This window comes from Plectropomus leopardus, chromosome 21 (genome assembly GCF_008729295.1).
Source record: "Plectropomus leopardus isolate mb chromosome 21, YSFRI_Pleo_2.0, whole genome shotgun sequence".
NCBI lineage: Eukaryota > Metazoa > Chordata > Actinopteri > Perciformes > Serranidae > Plectropomus > Plectropomus leopardus.
The window spans coordinates 7502117-7520996 of NC_056483.1; the positions used below are offsets into that span (position 1 = coordinate 7502117).

Here is an 18880-nt window from a genome sequence, read left to right on the forward strand (position 1 = left end):
TCCAGATTTACTCTCATTTGGCTTTTCCCCTTGCTGTATTTGTGTGTCTCTTGGTTGCCTGCTGCTTGCCGTCTGTCACCTAGTTGCTATCGCCTCAACCTCACCTGAGCGCCCATAAATTTCTCAAACACAGAAAATTAAGAGAAAATAGACCCCCTCACACTTCTAGTGGATAATAAGTGATGATTTTTTTTTAATTCCTGCAAAGTACATCTTTAACAAAACTAATGTAAAAATCTGAATCAAAACCCAAAAATAATATTAAAAATATAAATGATGACAAGAAATAACATCTCTAATAAAACCTGAGTCTACAGTCACAGCCAGGGCTGATGGCAATATTATTAGTTCAGCAGGAATTTGCTCAGAAGCCAACACTGTGACCTGATGGAAAAATATACAGCCCCTGTATGGCCCATGTCTGCAAATATATATTGTTAAGAATCTACTCCAGTCTGCGGTTTTACAACCTGCTGTATGAGATCCATGCATATGTGCATATGAAGTAATATGCTCCCCTCCGAATGTTAATTTTAGCTGCGTCTCTCTCCTCCAACACGTCATATTGGCTGCTTCACTGCTATCAGTGGAAAGCAGCTGGTTTTGGGGCCATAGTGCCGTCATCCATTTCTGTGAGGCTTGCAGTTTCTGGCACAATCCATTCAGCAATTCCATTTATCAGCTTCGTGACGTTTCACTACAACACATGGCTTTAGGAAGAAATATGTCTGTAGAGGAGCTGTTTGTATTTGGTGTGTATGAGACATAAGGTTTCTTTCCCATCTTTATTTTCCGCTTTGTCTCCATTAACAACCTACAGAAGGTAAAGAATCTGCAGTAAAATGGACAATCATGTTATCATTAGAGAGATGAAGGAGCTGTGGGCTCGGCTCACACCCATTAAACTGGCACCTCAGACAGGGAGGGCAGCCAGGCCGAAGCGAGCATCACTTAAAACAGGAGCAGATGTTCTGTGAGGCCAATTAACAGCAGAGGGATGCAGACAACCTTGTGCACCAGAGGAGGGCTGCCGGCCCATATGGATACTAGAGACAATTAATTAGAGCGACAGACGTTATAAATGGATCACGAGCTGTGTAAAGTCTTACTTTAAAAACCCTGAACTCTTGGACCCTCAGGTTGGAGTTTAATTATGTTTATTTGGTGGTTGTCATCAGCGACTGAATTATACTATATATTACAAGTACAAATTTAACAGTCAAATGATAAGTTTAGTCCCTTTTAAAGCAAAAATGCCAAATATTCTTTGGTCCCAGCTTCTTAGATGTGACATTTTGCTGATTTTCTTTGCCATAGCAGTCAGTTTTCATGTTTACACTTTTATACTCATTGCACCATGAGTCATTCTTTTTTTTAATCGCCATCACTACTCAAAGTAATAATAACTTCACATAGCACTTTTTACAGTTAAACTGCTTCACAAAAAGATATACAACACAGAAGACAATAATTGACATTCAACGTATTAGACATGTAGAAAAATGTAGAACAATTTAAGTCAATGCAAGTCCAAAATGTGATTTTAAGGGTTTAGAATAGAGATAAACATCTATTGAATCACTTCTTCCATATAGAACTTGCAGTAATCTACTGTGAGTATGCTAGATATTGGTCTGAAGTACTGGCACCTTTATATTCCAGTTAAAGGCACTGGTTGTGCTGGTTGTTTAGTCTGTGGTCTTTTCTGCCTCTGTTGATCTGGAGATCTGCATCTTCTCGGTGGTTCAGTTGCACTTAAGTGCAACCACTCAAATCAGCAAAAATAGCCTCAAAACTCTTCACTGATCTTTCACAAGTAATCCGGATCGACTTGTGCAAATAGACTGCCATAAGTGTGGACCTGAGGGAGAGCAGCTGACGGTGTCAGAGAGAGGAAGATAAAGACAAAAGTGAGTTAAATTGAGTATGTGAGTAAGAGAGGAGAAGGTCAGGACAACATTTAGAGAGTTGATTTAATTCTGGGTCACCACTGAATGAAAAGAGATGAAAGAAAGAGAGAGGGAATCCTTTTTTCAGTATTTTTTATCTGTCACGGTGCTCATCTCTTAGCGAAGAGGTGTCATGACAACAGGTAGCAGCCGGGCGAGGAGACGCACCCCTGAGAGGGAGCTGGAGGGAAGAGTGTGGAGGAGAGGAAGTGAGATTAAATAAGTGGAGAGGAAGGGAGAATAGACAAAACAGACAAGAGGGGACTATAATGAGTGAAGGAGGCACTTAAAGTAAATGAAGATAAGATCAATTACTTGAAGTTTCCCTTACTGCTGTTTTTGTGTGTGTGTGTGTGTGTGTGTGTGTGTGTGTGTGTGTGTGAGAGTTTTGTTTCTGGCGATGTCATTGACCTGCCTGTCAGCAGACAGCCCCGTCCTCTCCTCCAGAGAATCAGTATGTTCATCCTAATGCTTCTATAAGCTCACCCTCGGGAGCCGGCCACAAAGATCTGCTCAGCGATTGGGCACACGCTGAGGCTCAGCAGGGCGGGGTTAAACCTGCTGGGATGTTTCATATTCATATTCAGTGTGAATACATAATCAGTCCATCAGGTCACTGTGTGCTGTCAGGAGGAAGAGACTTTTCTGGATGATTCTTGTGGGACTTTTTTTGAAGAAAACTTCTTTTTCTACATGAAGTGTGGTATGACCCCGCTGACAGATGCTGGGTTCAGTCAGAGAAGGCGATTTGGGCTGGCAGGTTTGCAGGGCAAATGATGACCTATGGCTGAGAGCAACGTGCCCCCGGCCATCCCCCCTGATCCCGCTCAGACCTGCACGCACAACAGGCTGCGGGGCTGAAATCTGCTGAGGAGGGGGCTCCTCTCTCCATGTTACCGGCCTGCTCTCGTTGCCATGATCAAACAAACCAAGAATAAAAATGTCTCGTGGGTAAGTGAGGCGCTGTGGTGGAGATTTATCCTCTACTTTTGAACCTCTGATTGTGCTGTGCTATCTATGCTGTGGTCTTTTCAAAACGACTGAAAGCGATGTAACATTTTTTTGCATTGCTATTGATAAGATTTTCTGGTTTAACAGATTATGTAGAGACTATTACAGTATATTCCCACTGGTTTTTGATGCCCCTGTGCCCAGTGGCTATTCCAAAGAGAGGCTTAGAGATTTAGGTATTATATAACTACAAGCTACTACATGCCCACTTTATGAAATCTGGTTATCAGTCTGCCAACTCTGCCTGTGTTACAAGGAGTAGGACTGATGTTGAGTTCAAACTACAAAACTCAGCCTGAAACTCTAAGGAAGGGCATAGTTTGTTTATACTCATAGTAACAGTAGGTAAATTAGTATTTTCCATTGTGTTTTGTTTCGTGTGCTAGTTTGATATCTGATTCTTTGCCAGTACAGACGGATCAGCGGAGATTAGAGTGAGAGTGGCTTTGCGAGGATGAAATCAGCTACTTGGGGGAAAGGGGGGTAGGCAGGGAGGAGAGGATGTGATGGAGTTACTCCAGAATCTACCTTCTGTCTGTGGGTGCACTTCAAAAACATTTTCCAGGGTTCCCATGGTCATGGAAGACCTGGAAAAGTCATGAAGTTTTACAGTCATGTTTTTTCAGGCCTGGAAAAGACATAGAATTTGCAAAAATCATTAAAAGTGCTGGAAAAGTCATGGAATTTTGCTGTTTACGCCTTTAACACCTGGAGCTACATCACTTTCCACTTCACTTTTTAGATGCCTGAGTAAGTTTCCAAAAAGAGGACAAGAAGATTACCTGAAAATTAGATTTAAAAATAAAATAAGTAATGATAATAAAATGATTTGAATGTGGAAGAATGATTTAAAAAAAAAAAAAAAATAATAATAACCCCAATTTGCTCAGGGTTAAAACACTTGTAAAAAGTGTCTGGAAACATCACATGAAAAGTGATATCCAGGTTTCAAAGGGTTAATGAAATTGTGACAGTAATCCTCTGTGGATAACCTTCCACTTAATGGAAGATAACATACAATTTATTTTCTGCAGCTCGTGATGTAACGTAGCTCCAATATGTGTTGATGTGTGATATTTTGTTTAGACATCATTTAAGTTTTTCCATTTTCTCTTTTTGCGTTCCATCCCTTGTTTCATTATTACCAGTGAGCTGAAATTATGTTTGAATAGAGTTTGAATTTGGTGTGTCTGAAAAATACCGAGCAACTTGGGCAAAAAAGGGGTTGGACAGTTCTGAAATTTTGTCCATAAAAATGTGTGGGAACCCTGATTTTCCCTCTCTGATTTGCAGTCGTTTGACCCCGAGTCACTCAGCTCTTTGTTATGTAATCTCTTGGTGGAGTTACTGTATGTCAGGTGCAAGTGACACAGTCATGGTGTGATAAACCTGAGGCTTTATTCCTCTGTAAACACCATATGTTATACTCTCCTAAACAGGCATTCACATTTGACACTGCGATAACTTTGCATCTTTGTCCAGTATATTGCACGTGTGCATAAACAGAGATGTACATATGTGTTTTCCTCCGGAGGGAAACACTGCTCCACTTTTGCTCAGCCCACCCATATGCCGCATATGTCACGCTGCTGCACTCTGCAGCCCCGGCTTGCTGTCCTCACAATGAACCTAATCGTTCCTGCACATGCAGAGCAGGAAAGTTGAGTACCTTAAAGTACCTTCGTGCCTGGTGAAATAATGACACAGAGCTGCCTTTCAGTCTTAATTAATAATTCACTTAGCTTACTACAGTCAGCCAAGCAAGTCTGAAAACAGTTTAGCCAGTTTAAATTTCAAATCAGATACATTTTCACTTCAAATTATTTTCTGTGAATGCTGTTTTAACTTGTATAAACTAATTGGGCAGACAAAAATGAACAAGTTTCCTCTTGAATATTTAACAGTCTTAATTAAGTGAAAGAAGACACCAATTGAGGACCATTTATGTTCAGAAAGGATTACATACTCCATACAGCTTTCACGCTTTTTTTTGTATTTTTTTATTAATTGTGTTTTTTGGCATCTTTTCTATGCCTGTGTGTCCTTTTGTATCATCTCTCTTTAAATTCAGATGTTTTTGTGAGTCCGTGAATGCTGCATAGCGGGTCAGATTCCACATGATTTTTTTTCCTCAGCAGCAGTTTGTCACTTGCAGGGTGGATAATTCATCCGTCGATCCAAGCATAGAGCAAAATACAAAGTCCAGTTATAAGTTTTTTTTTTTGTCATCCCTCTTGGGATAATGTTTCACTCTTGCTTGTGGAATGCAGCTAGACTAAACATTTAGGTCCAAAGGAGACATTCTGACTTGTCAAACAGTGGTGTAACTGGTAACATTACTCATGGCTGCGTTCAATTTCTGAGTGTTTCAGGCTTTACGACTGACAATTTTGCATGCAGGCTCACCGGTATGGTGTGCTGGAACCTAAATGGAACAGGGCAGTCGTTAGTGTTATTATTCAGACCTCCCATCATGTCAAAGCTGTTCACATTACTTAATTTTGCTACTAATGTCTTTGCAGAAAATAATGATTTGTGTGATGCAGATGTAGCGTTTCTGCAGTGCACTGATCCCAGGTATCTGCTTGTCTATCCAATAAGCCTAATGATTTTGAGGGCCATATTCATAATCACAGTGGTGGGCAGCAGCAGTCGGATTAGGACTCCAGATGGTGCTGTTACCGCCTGGCTGTCTGTCTGGCCGCAGATGCACAGCTGCAAGAGGTCACATGTTTTACTACAGCGGTCAGCTCTGCCTGTGCAGCCCTGCAGCTCTGCATCACGTAGACTCTTCAGTAACACTAAATTTCACAAGAAATAACTGTTGTGTTTCTGGAGTTTTAAGGTATGTTTTTATGTGTGGTGTGTGTGTTTCTGTCCGCCTCTTGTAGCGTCGTGTATTTGAGTTGACCATGCAACAGATGTCACACTATCAAATTAAAGCTTAAAGCCCGGCCAGCTGAAGAAAAACACTTCAGAGCTAACCATGACAGCGCAGAGCTTAAACACTCGATGTGTGTTGTCGTGCATGTCTGTGTGTTTCTGCTTGTCCCCATGTGAGTGTGTGATCTGTCTGAGAGACTATTCACTCCACATGAGGCATGACACTTGCTGTAGAAGAGCTCTTGAGGATGACCATGTCTCATTTCCTCTCTATAAGGCTTCACCTCGGCAGTGACACTGGTTGTATTTAAGAGCAACTTGCCAGGTAGAGCAGCAGGCAGCGTTATCCCTTTTTGAACGAGGCAGAGAGGTTGGTTTTTTCATGCCAGGCGTCAGCTGCTTGCACCCCTGGGTCATGGTACTCTGAACAAAAACCAGGGGATTTGCATAATTCATTACAGTCGCTGTGGAACGGAGAGGCGACCCAGGTGTCCCAGGCATTGTGGGAGAACGAGCATGTCTAAGAAGCCGAAGGTAAAAAAAAAACCAACACAACCTGTTCTTGTTTCTGTGTAAATCAGCAGCTTACTTATCTATCAAGAGCTTGTACTATTAGTTGTAGCACTGGCTTGCTTTATAAAAGCTCTTGCATGAGCTCTGAATGCTTTTTCTCTGTGTTTGTGGCTCCTGTGCTGTGTGCAGTTTTGTTTGTGATGACATCCAGAGTGTCACAGTCTATATCCTGTCTGCAGGTCTGTTTACGTAGGCCTATACCATCCGGGAAAGCATCTCATATTAGTAGAGCTTAGTGTTTAATCATGGATTCATGCCGGACTGTGTCTGCCTTTCAGTCCTGCAGAAAGGAGTTGATGCTTGCAGGTGAAAGACAATCTGCTGGGTCATCTTTCTATTTCCATATGTAGATGCGTCTAACAAGTCTAGTGAAAGAGTTTGTTCATGCAGCTAAATTGATTTAGGTGGTTCAGAGCAGCATGATTTATTTGTTGTCACTTCACACAATGTAGGCTAGTGTTTCCAGACATTTAACTTGTGATCCCTTGAAATTAAGCTACATCCGCTGCTGACGAGTTCAGCCAAAGTGTTTTTTTGTTTTTCTTTAGAAGTCTAAAAAATGTTCTCGGAAGTTTTCTTGCCAACAAAGTTATGTTTTCTGTCAGGGTCACTCAGCAAAAACACACTGTCTGCCTATGTTAAACCTGATAAACACGTTTAGGGCATTTCCTTATTAAAAAAAAATACTGATTTTAAATATTTTAAATTGTGCATTGTTTACATCTTTAGTAGCACACTTAATCTTTATTACTGGCTTTGTTGGTGCATTACTACATTTATTTCTACATTGTGCCAGCAACTATTGACCAAGAAATAGTAAGAAACGGGCAGAAGGGATTAGGGGTGTGTTATATCTTATACTGGTATATTTTAACTTTTTATATATATAACCTTTTCACATAATGATGTCATACTGTTGCACACAGCAACAAGTGTGGCTGAGAGCAAATTTCCAGGTGGTTACTGAAGTTCTTTCCAAATTAAAGAAATAACAGATCATTTTTGTTTATTTTTTACTGAGCATATGAAGGAGAATTGTTACATATATGCTGAAATAAAACTACAACACTTATTTTGTTGCAATTGTATGTTCTTGTAATTAATAATAAAATATCTTTAATATTTTTCAGCATTTGTTATATCATCAAGAATATCATCATCACATGAATAATATATAATTATTGTGAAATATTGTGATATTGTTTTAGGGCCATATCGCCCACCCCTGGCAGGGATATGCATTGTGTGCATGTGTCCACCTGTGGGTCCATGCTATAAACTAAATAAGGACCCACTTGTATAAAGCACTTCAAAGCGCTACTAGTGGCCAAAACTCAACAGCTGACCTTTAAGAGTTTAGAAAAAAAAGATTTGAGGAAAGTTTATTTGCAACCACTACTGCTGAGTACACTCCTTTTCAAATTAGCGTTGTAATATAAAATCATCCAAGGTGTAAACAACAGATTTTAACAGTTTCTGGCATTGTTTCGCATTTCTTCTACTCTAAATCCTGGATTGGTTGAAAGGCAGAGGCAGATTTAAATCTCCTTACTGAGGGAAGCAATCATCACAAAGTGAGTCAGGGGATCAAGTGGACACAAGCAATCACCCCCGTGGGTGTTATTGTGTGCAGCATGGACCGTTCTCTCCCTCCTGTAGAGATGTACAGTAGAGTACACAGAGTAGCATGTGACAACACGGCAGCTGATCGCCTCTCACTGAGCTGCTCAAACTGTTGGACTGAGGGCAAAACAGGAGCCAATCAGCAAAGTAGCACACAGAAGGGGCTTTGTTTGTCCTAAAGTGTGCACAAAAGAAGAGTATTCTGTACGTTGGTTTTGTTACAGAACATTTAATGCATCATGATGTGTTTAGGAGCATGGCTCTAAAATGGGATAATTCAGTATATTCATTTGACCGCCAGCACACTGTAGATTTTGGTTAGGTCGATTTACAGTAAATAAGGCTGGTCATTTTATTTAATTTTTTAAAAATTTGTATGAAACATTGAAATAAATCAATCAAATCAATGCATACTGTAGTTGAAACGATCCAGTTAATTCATTAAGCACCAGTAAAAAAACTGTTACTTCGTTGAATATTTCTCACCTTCACTATTTTCAGAAACATGTTTTAGCTTACAGTTTAACTGTAATACAGTAGCATTTGTTACCAGCCTGCTGTCATTGTGTCAAATGGATGAGTCTGCAATACGTCACCCACCAGCGGGAGCTTTCATTGGTCCTTTAGGGCGCAGTGCATTCTGGTAGTTTTAGGTTTTCTACCTTTTGAGCAAAAGCAAATACCAATGCCCCTTATTTCTGTTTACTCTTGTCATATGCAGTGGTGGAATGTAACTAAGTGCTGTACTAAAGTACAAATTTAAGGTGCTTGTACTTTACTTGAGTATTTTCTTTTCATGCTCTGCTCCAATACATTTCAGAGGGATATATTGTACTTTTTCTTCACTACATTTATCTCACTGCTTTAGTTTTAAGATTTTTGCATGATAAAAATAAGATGAGTTTATAAAATGTGTTGTTTTGTTATAAGTCAATATTTAATTATATTAATTATTTTATACCAGCTGAAAAAATTAGTTGATTAAATAAAAATTAATTGGAATTCTTTTGGGTGTTTTTTAAGATTTATTATTTACTTTAAGTAATTTAACTTTAAGTAACTTTTCCTGATTATACTTGCTTACTTTAACTTAACATTTTCAATGCAGGGCACAGTATTTAAACAGTTTGGTATAAGTACTTGTACTTAAATAAAGGAAGTGAAAATTTCCTCCACCACTGGTCATGTAGCACCAATTTCAGTAGTATTTGCGTCTCTGTACAGCATATAGAGCCTAGTTTTATGAAAAGACCATCTTTCATGCAATGACATGCTACCTAACCAAATAAAAATGACACTAGTTCTCCGCCAACGCTCTTAATGTGTACATTGTGTGTTTCTCTTGATCTACTCATATCTGTGTCTCAACAGAGGGCAGGGGAGTTACTGTCTAAGTGTGTTTGCGCACAGCGTGCAAGCACCGCCCTCTGCCACTGTTAGCCTGACCTGTGTGTGACTGTATTGGTCACAATGGTCCCAATTTGCTGGCTGAAGAGTTTTTCCTGCAACTCCATGTGGGGCAGCCGATGTGTTGATGTACTCAGTGAGCGTGAAGTGACTCAGCGCCACTCACTCGCACAGCAGCCGCCCAACATTATACACTGTTGTACACTGTTGTCCACATGTCAGCGCTTCAGAAGTCATCAAATTGTTGCTCCCACTCGCTGTCGAGCAACACTGAGCTCATGATCTTCATCCCGTTGGGCATGCTTGACAAGTTATCTTTGTCTCCACTGACTAAACACATCTTGGGAAGGGTAAGCTCTGCTCAACTTTGTTCTCTGTACTGCTCTAATACCTCATTAATAGGCTGGGGTTGTCTCTGCTATCAGTCATGCAGATACAGCAGTGTTGTGTGCTCAGGTTCACTGCTATTCTCAGGTTTAGCACACATGCTAGCAGGATGCCCTTTGGTGGAGTTCAGGAAACAGCAGCCGAACTCTCGAGTTGCTCAGAGAGGCAGCAGGAAGCAGAACAGCTGGGGCTCCTATCTCTCCCTCTCTCTCATCCTCTATCTCCATCTCTCTTTTTTTTACTCCCACTGTCTCTCAGTCTGTCTCCCTCATGTTCCCTCGCTCCTCTCTCTCATTGTCTGTAATTAGAGATGGTCCCATGGCTCGAGTGGCCTGGCATGTGTTGTAGCTAGGTAACCTCAGTCAGATGCTGACTGCAGGCCTCGGGGGTTTCATTAGATGTGAATCTCAGTCCCAGCGGGCCCAGTTTGGATTCTCCAGTTTGATCTGGATATTATGCATAAGGATCAGTTCTGCTCTAATTTCAAGCTTTGTAGCAGTAGAATTGGGTGCTTGAAGTGTGTTTGTACTGTTTCAGAAACATTTTTTTTAGAAACACCTGACATTTTTCTATGTAACAAAATAACTTCTCAAATCCATTGGTCTTTAAAGGACTAGTTTCAAAGTTATGAAAATATGTTGTATTCAGTGCTCTAATGACGCATTGAAACATCATATATTTTTGTTTTGGTATTGTGTTATTTAGCCAAATTAGCTGATGCTATGCCAGCTTAATGTGCATTGTCGTGCACACAGGGATTCAGCTCTTTCCCCCTATTTCCAGTCTTTATAAGCTCAGCTAACCAGCTGCTAGCTCCAGCTACACATAAACTATACATATATGAGAGTGGTATCAAAACAGGCATTTAACTGACATGCAGTGTATTTTAAGGTATGTGAAGCAAGGTGAGCTCTGCTCATTTGCATGACTCGCTGAATTTAGTGCTGCATTTGCTAAATAGAAGATTTTACTGCAGTTTTGTACATTTTTGGACCGCAAAGAAATAGGCCTGTAGTGAATAAGGAACTTGTGAAGGGATGGATTTTTTTCATTCTAGGGAAATTGATTTATCCACCAGCACTCGAGGTCTTCTAGTCCAGTTTCATTAGGATAATAGCATTCTTGGCAAGGCAAGACACCTTTGAAGGGGCCTTTCTGACAGATCTTCAATGATCTAATTGTGGTGTATTTTAGCCCATTAGTGATCAAGTTTACTAAACATCCATAACATCATTTGTATGAGTCATGAGCTGTTATAATAGCATATTTGACAGAAACAAAAAAAAACTGTTGATGCGGTTGGATATTGTTTCTGTCACTGGCAGGATGCTCTGGGTCAGAACTAATCAATTATCTGTAGTATCTGTTATGATGTCTTTGGTGTTATGATCTTGTATTGATGTAACACAGATTAACTCATGATCCTGAGTGTTTCAACACTGACAAGTGTATTTGGCAGAGAGGAGAGGTTTTGTTTTGGACTGTTTACTTGAATAGTGAGTGGTGGCCTCTGTGGAGTCCCGCCAGCATGCAAGTGTTGGATCTCCTGATATGGAGGTACAACGACCTGTTGGCATTAGAGTGTCCTGTACCTAAAAGTGCACTGGTGTGATCACTTCTATACTGTAGATTGAATCTCCACTAGTGCCAGGGTGTTGTCTAAAAAGAACCAAAAAATAGGGCTGTCAGCATTAATGCGAGCTGAACCTAGAGTGATGATACTGTTATCATATAAAAACTAGAACAAGTGTACCTATATTCAGCGGTACCTCTGACCTTATGATATCTGAATGAATGCAAGTACTTCAAGTTTCCGCATTAATAATGTGGTATTGGATCAGAGCATGGACTTGTGTACTTGCTGATACCTGATCCAGCATTTAAGGCAGTATTAGAGGCATCTACCATGTTGGTATTGGTATTGGAACAACTCTAAAAACAATTAGAAAATACTCACATTGGAGAACGTGGAACCAGTGATTTCTTTGGGCATGTTTGCTTTTCAGACCTAAAAGATGTCACAGTTTGTAGTCCAATCCAAACCCTGCAGTGGCAACATGAGGTCAAGGTAAATGAAGGTGAAAAGCAGATTATAATTAAGTTCAGGCCTGGAGGCAAAAAACTCTGCATGCTGAGCGTGATGACAGTTGATCAGGAAGTGTGATGTAGTGCCTCTGAATACTCACTAAAAATTATTTTTGCATGTGAAGTCTCAGCGCTGTGCAAGAACATAATAATGTCCAGAAACCACTGCGTGTTTATTGATCCTGTTTTCGCGATTAGCAGCTATCCCCGCCAGGGTTTCTGTGCTGAGGCCACCCATAGTTCACTGTGTTCAATGTGTCTAATAGGTTTTAGCTATATCCTCTACGAGCATTTACTGTATATATTATGCCAAATTAACAAAAGCAAATATAGCTATAGTCCAGATTGGTTGTTCTATTTTGTGTAATTACTGTAATGTAATGATACAATGCCATTCTTCACAGCAGATAGCAATTATCAGCTCTCTCTGAATGGGATTAGAGAGATCAATGTCTCCCAGTTCTGCCAGTGCTGGGAAATTAGTGCCGGCATTGCCTTTGGCTTATCGATCAGTATACATGCACGCAGTGACGTAAGCATGCATTCACACTGACAAGCACACACAGGCCAACAAGGACAGCTTAGAAAACCAGCATACAGTAATGGAACCATGAGGGGAGATCAATACAACGGGTTTCACTTAGGGAAAAAAAAGGACATTGCCAACAGTTGTTTTCTTTCATTGTGTAGTCACTAAAGAGTCACCTTGTTCAGTATGAAGTGACTGATTGCAGACTGAGTTCTGATTCTGCTGCTCTTACATTTTGCTTAGTACAGCAGCCCTACAAAAAAACATGTATAGACACCTCTCTGAAACAGTTTCTACAAAATAAACACTATAGCTAGATGGCAGGATTCATTGCAGGACTTTTGCAGTGATTTTAACTTCATACTGGAGAGTCTGTATGGAGGATGTTTTGGATGCAATGTGCATCACATGCCGTGGAGGTTTCGCCCGGGCGACACTGCATGCATGAGCAGTGTGTTCACATTGGCAGCGTTTATTGTTGCAGCGCTGCAGCAGAAATGCTACCTGTTATAACCACTGTATTTCTACCATTTAAAGTGCATATGAAGCTGTGCAAGTTACTGCACTGTCAGCAACACTTTTCTGCAAATGTTTCACAATAAAATGCCTTTTGTCAACAACTGAAGGGATTCTGTTGACGGAAATTTTGTCAGAGGGCTGTTTCTTTAGATGTGCTGCACCCGAGCAGCAGCTGCTTACACCGTCAGTGTGGCTGCTCTAACCTGCAAACATGGACAACACACATTGTGTGTTGAGTAGACTGAAAATGGCAAGTTTGAAGAAACAGATGCCACCCAAGCCTAACCTGAATATCTATTTGGAAAGTTCGCTGAATTTAGCACATGGAGTGGAAATGAGGAAATCAAAGGCAACAAAATCTGCCCACTAGCACCTGTTAAACACAGCACATCACGCAGTTTATCTACTCATGTAATTCTCTGCAAAAAAGTAAATAATTTTGGTTGTATGCTTTTATTTATAGTAATGACACGTAATTAATTTAGCAGATTTAAAATTTAAAAAAAGAAAGAAACTATATTATTGTAGGTTATGTTCAGTCACAAATGAATTTGAAAATGAAACACAAATGAAAATGAAGAGTTTTCATTGCAAACTGGTGCATGAGGGACTTTTTCAGCCATTGTTCTGGTGAAATGAGGATAACTCTCCCGCAGTTTGTCACGTGCAGAGCACACACCCAGGATGATAATCCTCAGAAAGGGGTTAACCCTGATCAAACACAATATAATCCAGGATTTAGGATGGGCCGCCCAGAAAACATTTTTCCCCACAGAAAAATACAAATCTGGGCTTTGGTGGGATGTCGAGTAAAGCTCAGAGCTTGTAGTTTTATAGTTGTGTGATCTCACAGGTTGGACTCACATTCAGTTCTCATCTGTGCTGTTCAGTTGGTATGTTTTCTCAGTGACAAAGCTGCATTCTTCTGTTGTTGCTTCTGCTTTGTAACAGGAAAATTTGAATCAGTCATGGTTTCATTTTGTGAACTCATGACTCAGTTGCAGTCTCTATGTTGACTCATGTTTTACTGCTAGAACAGAATATTTAACCCTTTAAAAGCTGGAGTTACATCACTTTTCTTGTGCCGTGTTCAGACGACTGTCACAAGTATTTAAAGCTTTGAACCCTTTGCCAATTGATTTGATTTCTTTGAAAAACATGGGAAAAGGCAATTAGCAAGTTAGAAAAAAATGTGCCATAAATTGAAAAAAATTAGATTAAGAAAATTATTTTTATAAAGCTAGGGAAAATATTTTGGGGGGGAAAAAATAGGTGAAAACTATATATATAAAATTATGTTAAAAAATTATAATTTTTGAAGACTTTCTTGGGGTCATTTCTTTCTTTCTTTCTTTCTTCCTTCCTTTCTTTTCCTCTTTTTTTTATTTAACTAATTTTCAAATAATTTTATTGTAGTTTTTAATGCTTTCTTCCAAGTTTTTGGCCCATTTCTTTAGCATCTCATTGTCTTCTTCCCATGTTTTTGAAAATAATCAAGCCAGTTTGCTCAGGGTTTTAAAGGGTTAATTTGCATAGCCTACATGAGCTGTGACGAAGCAGCGGAGTGATTACAACTCACACATCACAGCTTTAGAGTGTCTGACGTAACATCACAAAGAGATTCTTTGAAGTGAGCGTGCTTTTTCACAGTAACCACGACAGTTTCTTAGACGCACAGCAGCTGCACAACACTGACTGGTGATAAAAATCTGTCACTTCATTACTAAACCAACTTTTATATGGCTTTAATTTTATTGATGTAAGAGTTTGTAGTGTGTTACATGCTCTTATTCTACAAAGTAACTTCCTTTTGTCTTAACTTTTAAAGTATGGTTAACAGAGTTCACAACAGTCATGGAAAACCTGGAAAAGCCATTTCAGTCACATTTTCCAGGCCTGAAATAGTTATGAAATTAATAAAATTCATTGGGAGTTTTGGAAAAATCTTTGAATTGATAATTGTTTGAAAGCTAAACAAATTTGTTTGATTTCTTTCAAAAATGGGAAGAAAGGCAATAGACAGCTTATAAGAATAAATGACCCTAAAGATAGCAAAAACAAATACATGAGAAATTATCCAAAAAGAAGGAAAGCAAAAAATAAATAAATAAATAAAAACTCCCCATACGAAAATGACTTAAAAAAGTGCCTGGAAATAATAATTCTGTAATGGAATTTTAAATATAAAAGTAAATATAATTATAAATATAGTTATATATATCAGGTATAAATATAGTTTTGTCAATGTTTTCCCCTTGCTTTTTAAGCTTTTTGGAGAAATCAAACTAATTTGCTTAGTGCTCAAAACACACAAACTGATGAGGTTTAAAGGGATTAAAAATCATTAAAAGTTTTGGAAAATTCATTGAATTATCTTCTGTCAATAACATTCCACATAATTTAAAAATGGAAAATTAATTTTCTGTAGCCATTGCCATAATGTAATATGTGACAATGTTTTGTTTACCATCACGCAAATTTGCTAATTTTCTCCCTGCATTCTCTCTTTCTCTTGTTTCGTTATTGGTCCTTGAAAAGTATTGAAATTTTGAAACTGTGTGGAAACGCTGGGTTAATGGTGTACCATCAAATGACCAAACGGAAAGTTTCAATGACTTTGGTCCCCTTGATGATGAAAGCAAATATGGCATTTCGTCAATGTAGTGAAGATAATTACTTCCTGACGTTTTTGGTCTCAACAACATGTGTCGAGACGATACAGTCAGTTCAAATCTTTTAGCCTTCCTCCGCTCCGAGTGTAACCTCTTTAAGGAAACACATGTAAACTCCCCAGATCACACACTCGCACACAGACATAAAAAGCTTCTGCAGCTGCTTTTGGTGCTTTCTGGAATTTTCAGGCCGGCCCTGTTGGCCAGATATCTTACTTGCTAACTGGCTCTGTGTGTGTGTGCAGACAGAGTGTATATATGTGTGTGTGTGTGTGTGTGGGAGGGGAGAGGGGAGAGGGGCAGGGGGGCTTGTTTTTGGGGCTGGAGGACGGTTGCGGCACTCTGAAGGAGTGTTCTCCCAGCGTGGGAAAGACGCTGGTCTTTTCTCTGCCTCTCAGGGACTAAAGTAGGCCAAAGAAGGGCTGAGAGAAGCTAACTTCTTTCCTCCAGCTCCAACTTTCTCTGCTTGGGCTACGGAGGCAAAGCCGTCCCCCTCTGGAGCCGGGACAAGGGGATTTGTAGGAGTGAAGCAGTCGAGCTGCTAGGAGTTCCTGCGCTCCGAGAGGAGATGGGCAGCAGCTGAGGAGATTTTCTCCCAGCCGGGCTGAACAGCAGAGTCGGGTAGGGCAGAAATGTATCACTCCGGCAGTGAGGAGTCAGATCTGGTAAGTTTGAGTAAACATGCTTTCTGCAACTCAAACAGCTTCCTTTCACACTTTTCACAGCCTAACTTTTGTACCTCTCACTCCTCTTTCCCTCTACCCTCTGAACAAAGAGGAAGGTCTCGGACTGCAGGAGAATGGAGGTTATTAGTGCAGAGTTTAAAGGGGCGTTATCATTCACTTCCTATTTTTCTCCCTCGCTGCCGCTTTGCCTGAAAGTTATTGAGAGTCATGCTCAAGATGCACACTGTGCCTCTCTCGCAGTGTGCTGTTTTGAGACGACGACGCTCATTGAAGCATCTTGTCTGAATTTGCGAGCACCGCTGCATGACCAGTGCTAGCTTAAAGTGAGGAGCTGAAACAGTGGTTAACAAGCAGAGAGAGGGAAGGCAAGTAAAAAGCTGGGGTACAGAGGCCGGCAGAAAGCAAGAAACTTGGTTTGACTCAAAGAAAAAGTGTTTCTTCACCAGAAGAGCCACACAGAGAAGTGGACGTCCTGTGCATGCAAGTTTCTAGTTAGCATTTCAAACATTTCCTGCAGTGTGTGTGCGTGTGTGTATGTGTATGTGTGAATGATATGGTGGTGAAATATTTTCCTCTGATAGTAATCAGTAATTTTCATCAGCCACACCCGTTTTATTGTCTAATCAGCCTCTAAAAGCAAGTCTGAAAATTTTTTAGTCAAGATACTAGACATGTCAGACTGATTTCAAGCAGACTGGGTCTTTGTTTGTATATTTCACTGTGTAAACATCAATGGATTCAATTAAGAGTTAGAGCTGGACTTTACAGAATATATCCCTGAATGTTACTGTCTAACTGTGAAATAAGTGGTGGGAAACACTGTGGGTTAACCTGAAGCAAGTCTGTAATAAGAACGACTACATGAGTGATGAGAGCCGACCCAGTAAAACTGTTAAATCCTATATTATTTTGTGCTATAGTGTGCATATGTGTCTGTGATGTGTCCATGTTTTGAGTGTTTGTGCGCAGCAGATACTGTTGTTGTTGTTGTTATTCATTCATGTCCTTGGAAACCAATTACACACACACAAACACACACGCATACACACATACAGACGCTCCTGTTTGATTTGATCAGGGATCTGTTCAGGAGTTGTACTTTTAGGTATTCATGTGATATGTCCCCTGGGAGTAAAGTAATACACCGTGTACAGCACAACATGCGCAGAAATGCTCAACGTTAGATATGTGTATGGACGCTATTGAAAGCTTACAGATACGGAGAAAACAGTGAAACGAATTCTCAAAGCACATGTCGCAATATATTGAGTAGCTTCACAGACCGCCACCGTCTGCGACGCTGCCTCTGTTAAAAGGTGCATTACTATGAGCTCCTGCACTGTTGTGGTGTTTGTTGTCAGAAATTTTTGACTCTGTGCTCTAGTGTGTTGGATGAATCTATAGGGCTGTCAGCAGTAACGCATTATTAGTAATGTAATTTAGGTGCATATACAACGTTTGTGTTTTTTTGTTTTTTTAAAATGGCATAATCACCAGCTTTCTACTGGGCTGAGTTTTAAAATCTTGAGCAATGATGCTGGTTTCATATGAAACTCGAGGACCTGAGGAATCTTTTTTTTTAGGAAGTTGACTAAAAAAAGACTCCAAAGTTAAGCTAAATTTTGGCGATGAATAAAACATCATGGTCATTACACAGGGGTCCCTTGACCTCTGACTTCAAGATATCTGAATGAAAATGGGTTCTACTGGTCCCCATAAGTCTCCTCTTTACAGACCCACTTCATGCTAGTCCCCATGTTTTTTGTTGTCATTTGATTGCTAATTGCGGTTCGAAAAATGAATTGTTTGACAGCCCAAATCAATACCATTATAAAAGAGGTAAAAAGAGGCATCGAAGTATTAGGGCAGTGACGAGTACGTTTGAAATGAGCAGTTCTATTTTTGTACATTGAGGGAGTATAAATGAGCCTTGGTATTTCAGTTTGAATATCACATTTGACAAGAGTATTTAACATATTTAAAACATATCCATATTTGGATAAATAAGATAGTTATCTTTCTTTCAATTCAGCATTAATATAAGTAAGGTTCTAATCAGCATGAATGATGACTGTGTGGGTCTGCAGTGGCAATAATAAAGTGATGAAAAGGTGTATAAACCTGAAATTTAGTTGGCAATCAATGTCAAAATGTATATGAATTGCCCCCAAAATCCCAAATAGCCCATTAACAAAGAATTACTTATTCTGCATTATTTGTTATGCTACTTTACTTAAATTAAAACTTAGTCATAATTGTGTGACTCCGCCTCACAGTCTAGCACTACGAAACTGGGACATTTTGTCCACATGTGACAGGCTTACCGACACGCTAGCAAGATGTTTAGAAAGTCAAGTGTCTGGAAAAGTTTGAGAATTCGCAGTTTTGACCCCCAAAAATCTACTCCCGGATATGCCAACGGAAACTGGTATTTCACAAATCTACAACAAGCTTACCTGGAAACTGTGAGTAGCAGCTTAGCCGTATTGTAAAGTATTATTTTTTTTACAGCTATTATGTGGGCAGAAATGTGCAACCTGCGTGCCGATAAAGAGA

At 39.8% G+C, this 18880-nt stretch overlaps 1 protein-coding gene across 2 annotated transcripts in view; it reads left to right on the forward strand.

Moving 5' to 3' along the window:
• Positions 1–18880, forward strand: part of cacnb2a (calcium channel, voltage-dependent, beta 2a) — a 76968-nt gene that overhangs the window by 20606 nt on the left and 37482 nt on the right. The window contains exon 1 of one of the 2 annotated variants that reach the window (XM_042510102.1): positions 16010–16303. The exons of the other annotated variant lie outside the window; for it this stretch is intronic. Within the exon in view, the coding sequence (XP_042366036.1) occupies positions 16271–16303 (33 nt within the window). The 5' untranslated portion in view covers positions 16010–16270. Of the gene's footprint in view, positions 1–16009; positions 16304–18880 lie in introns of those variants that run through there. 2 annotated transcript variants of the gene reach the window in all.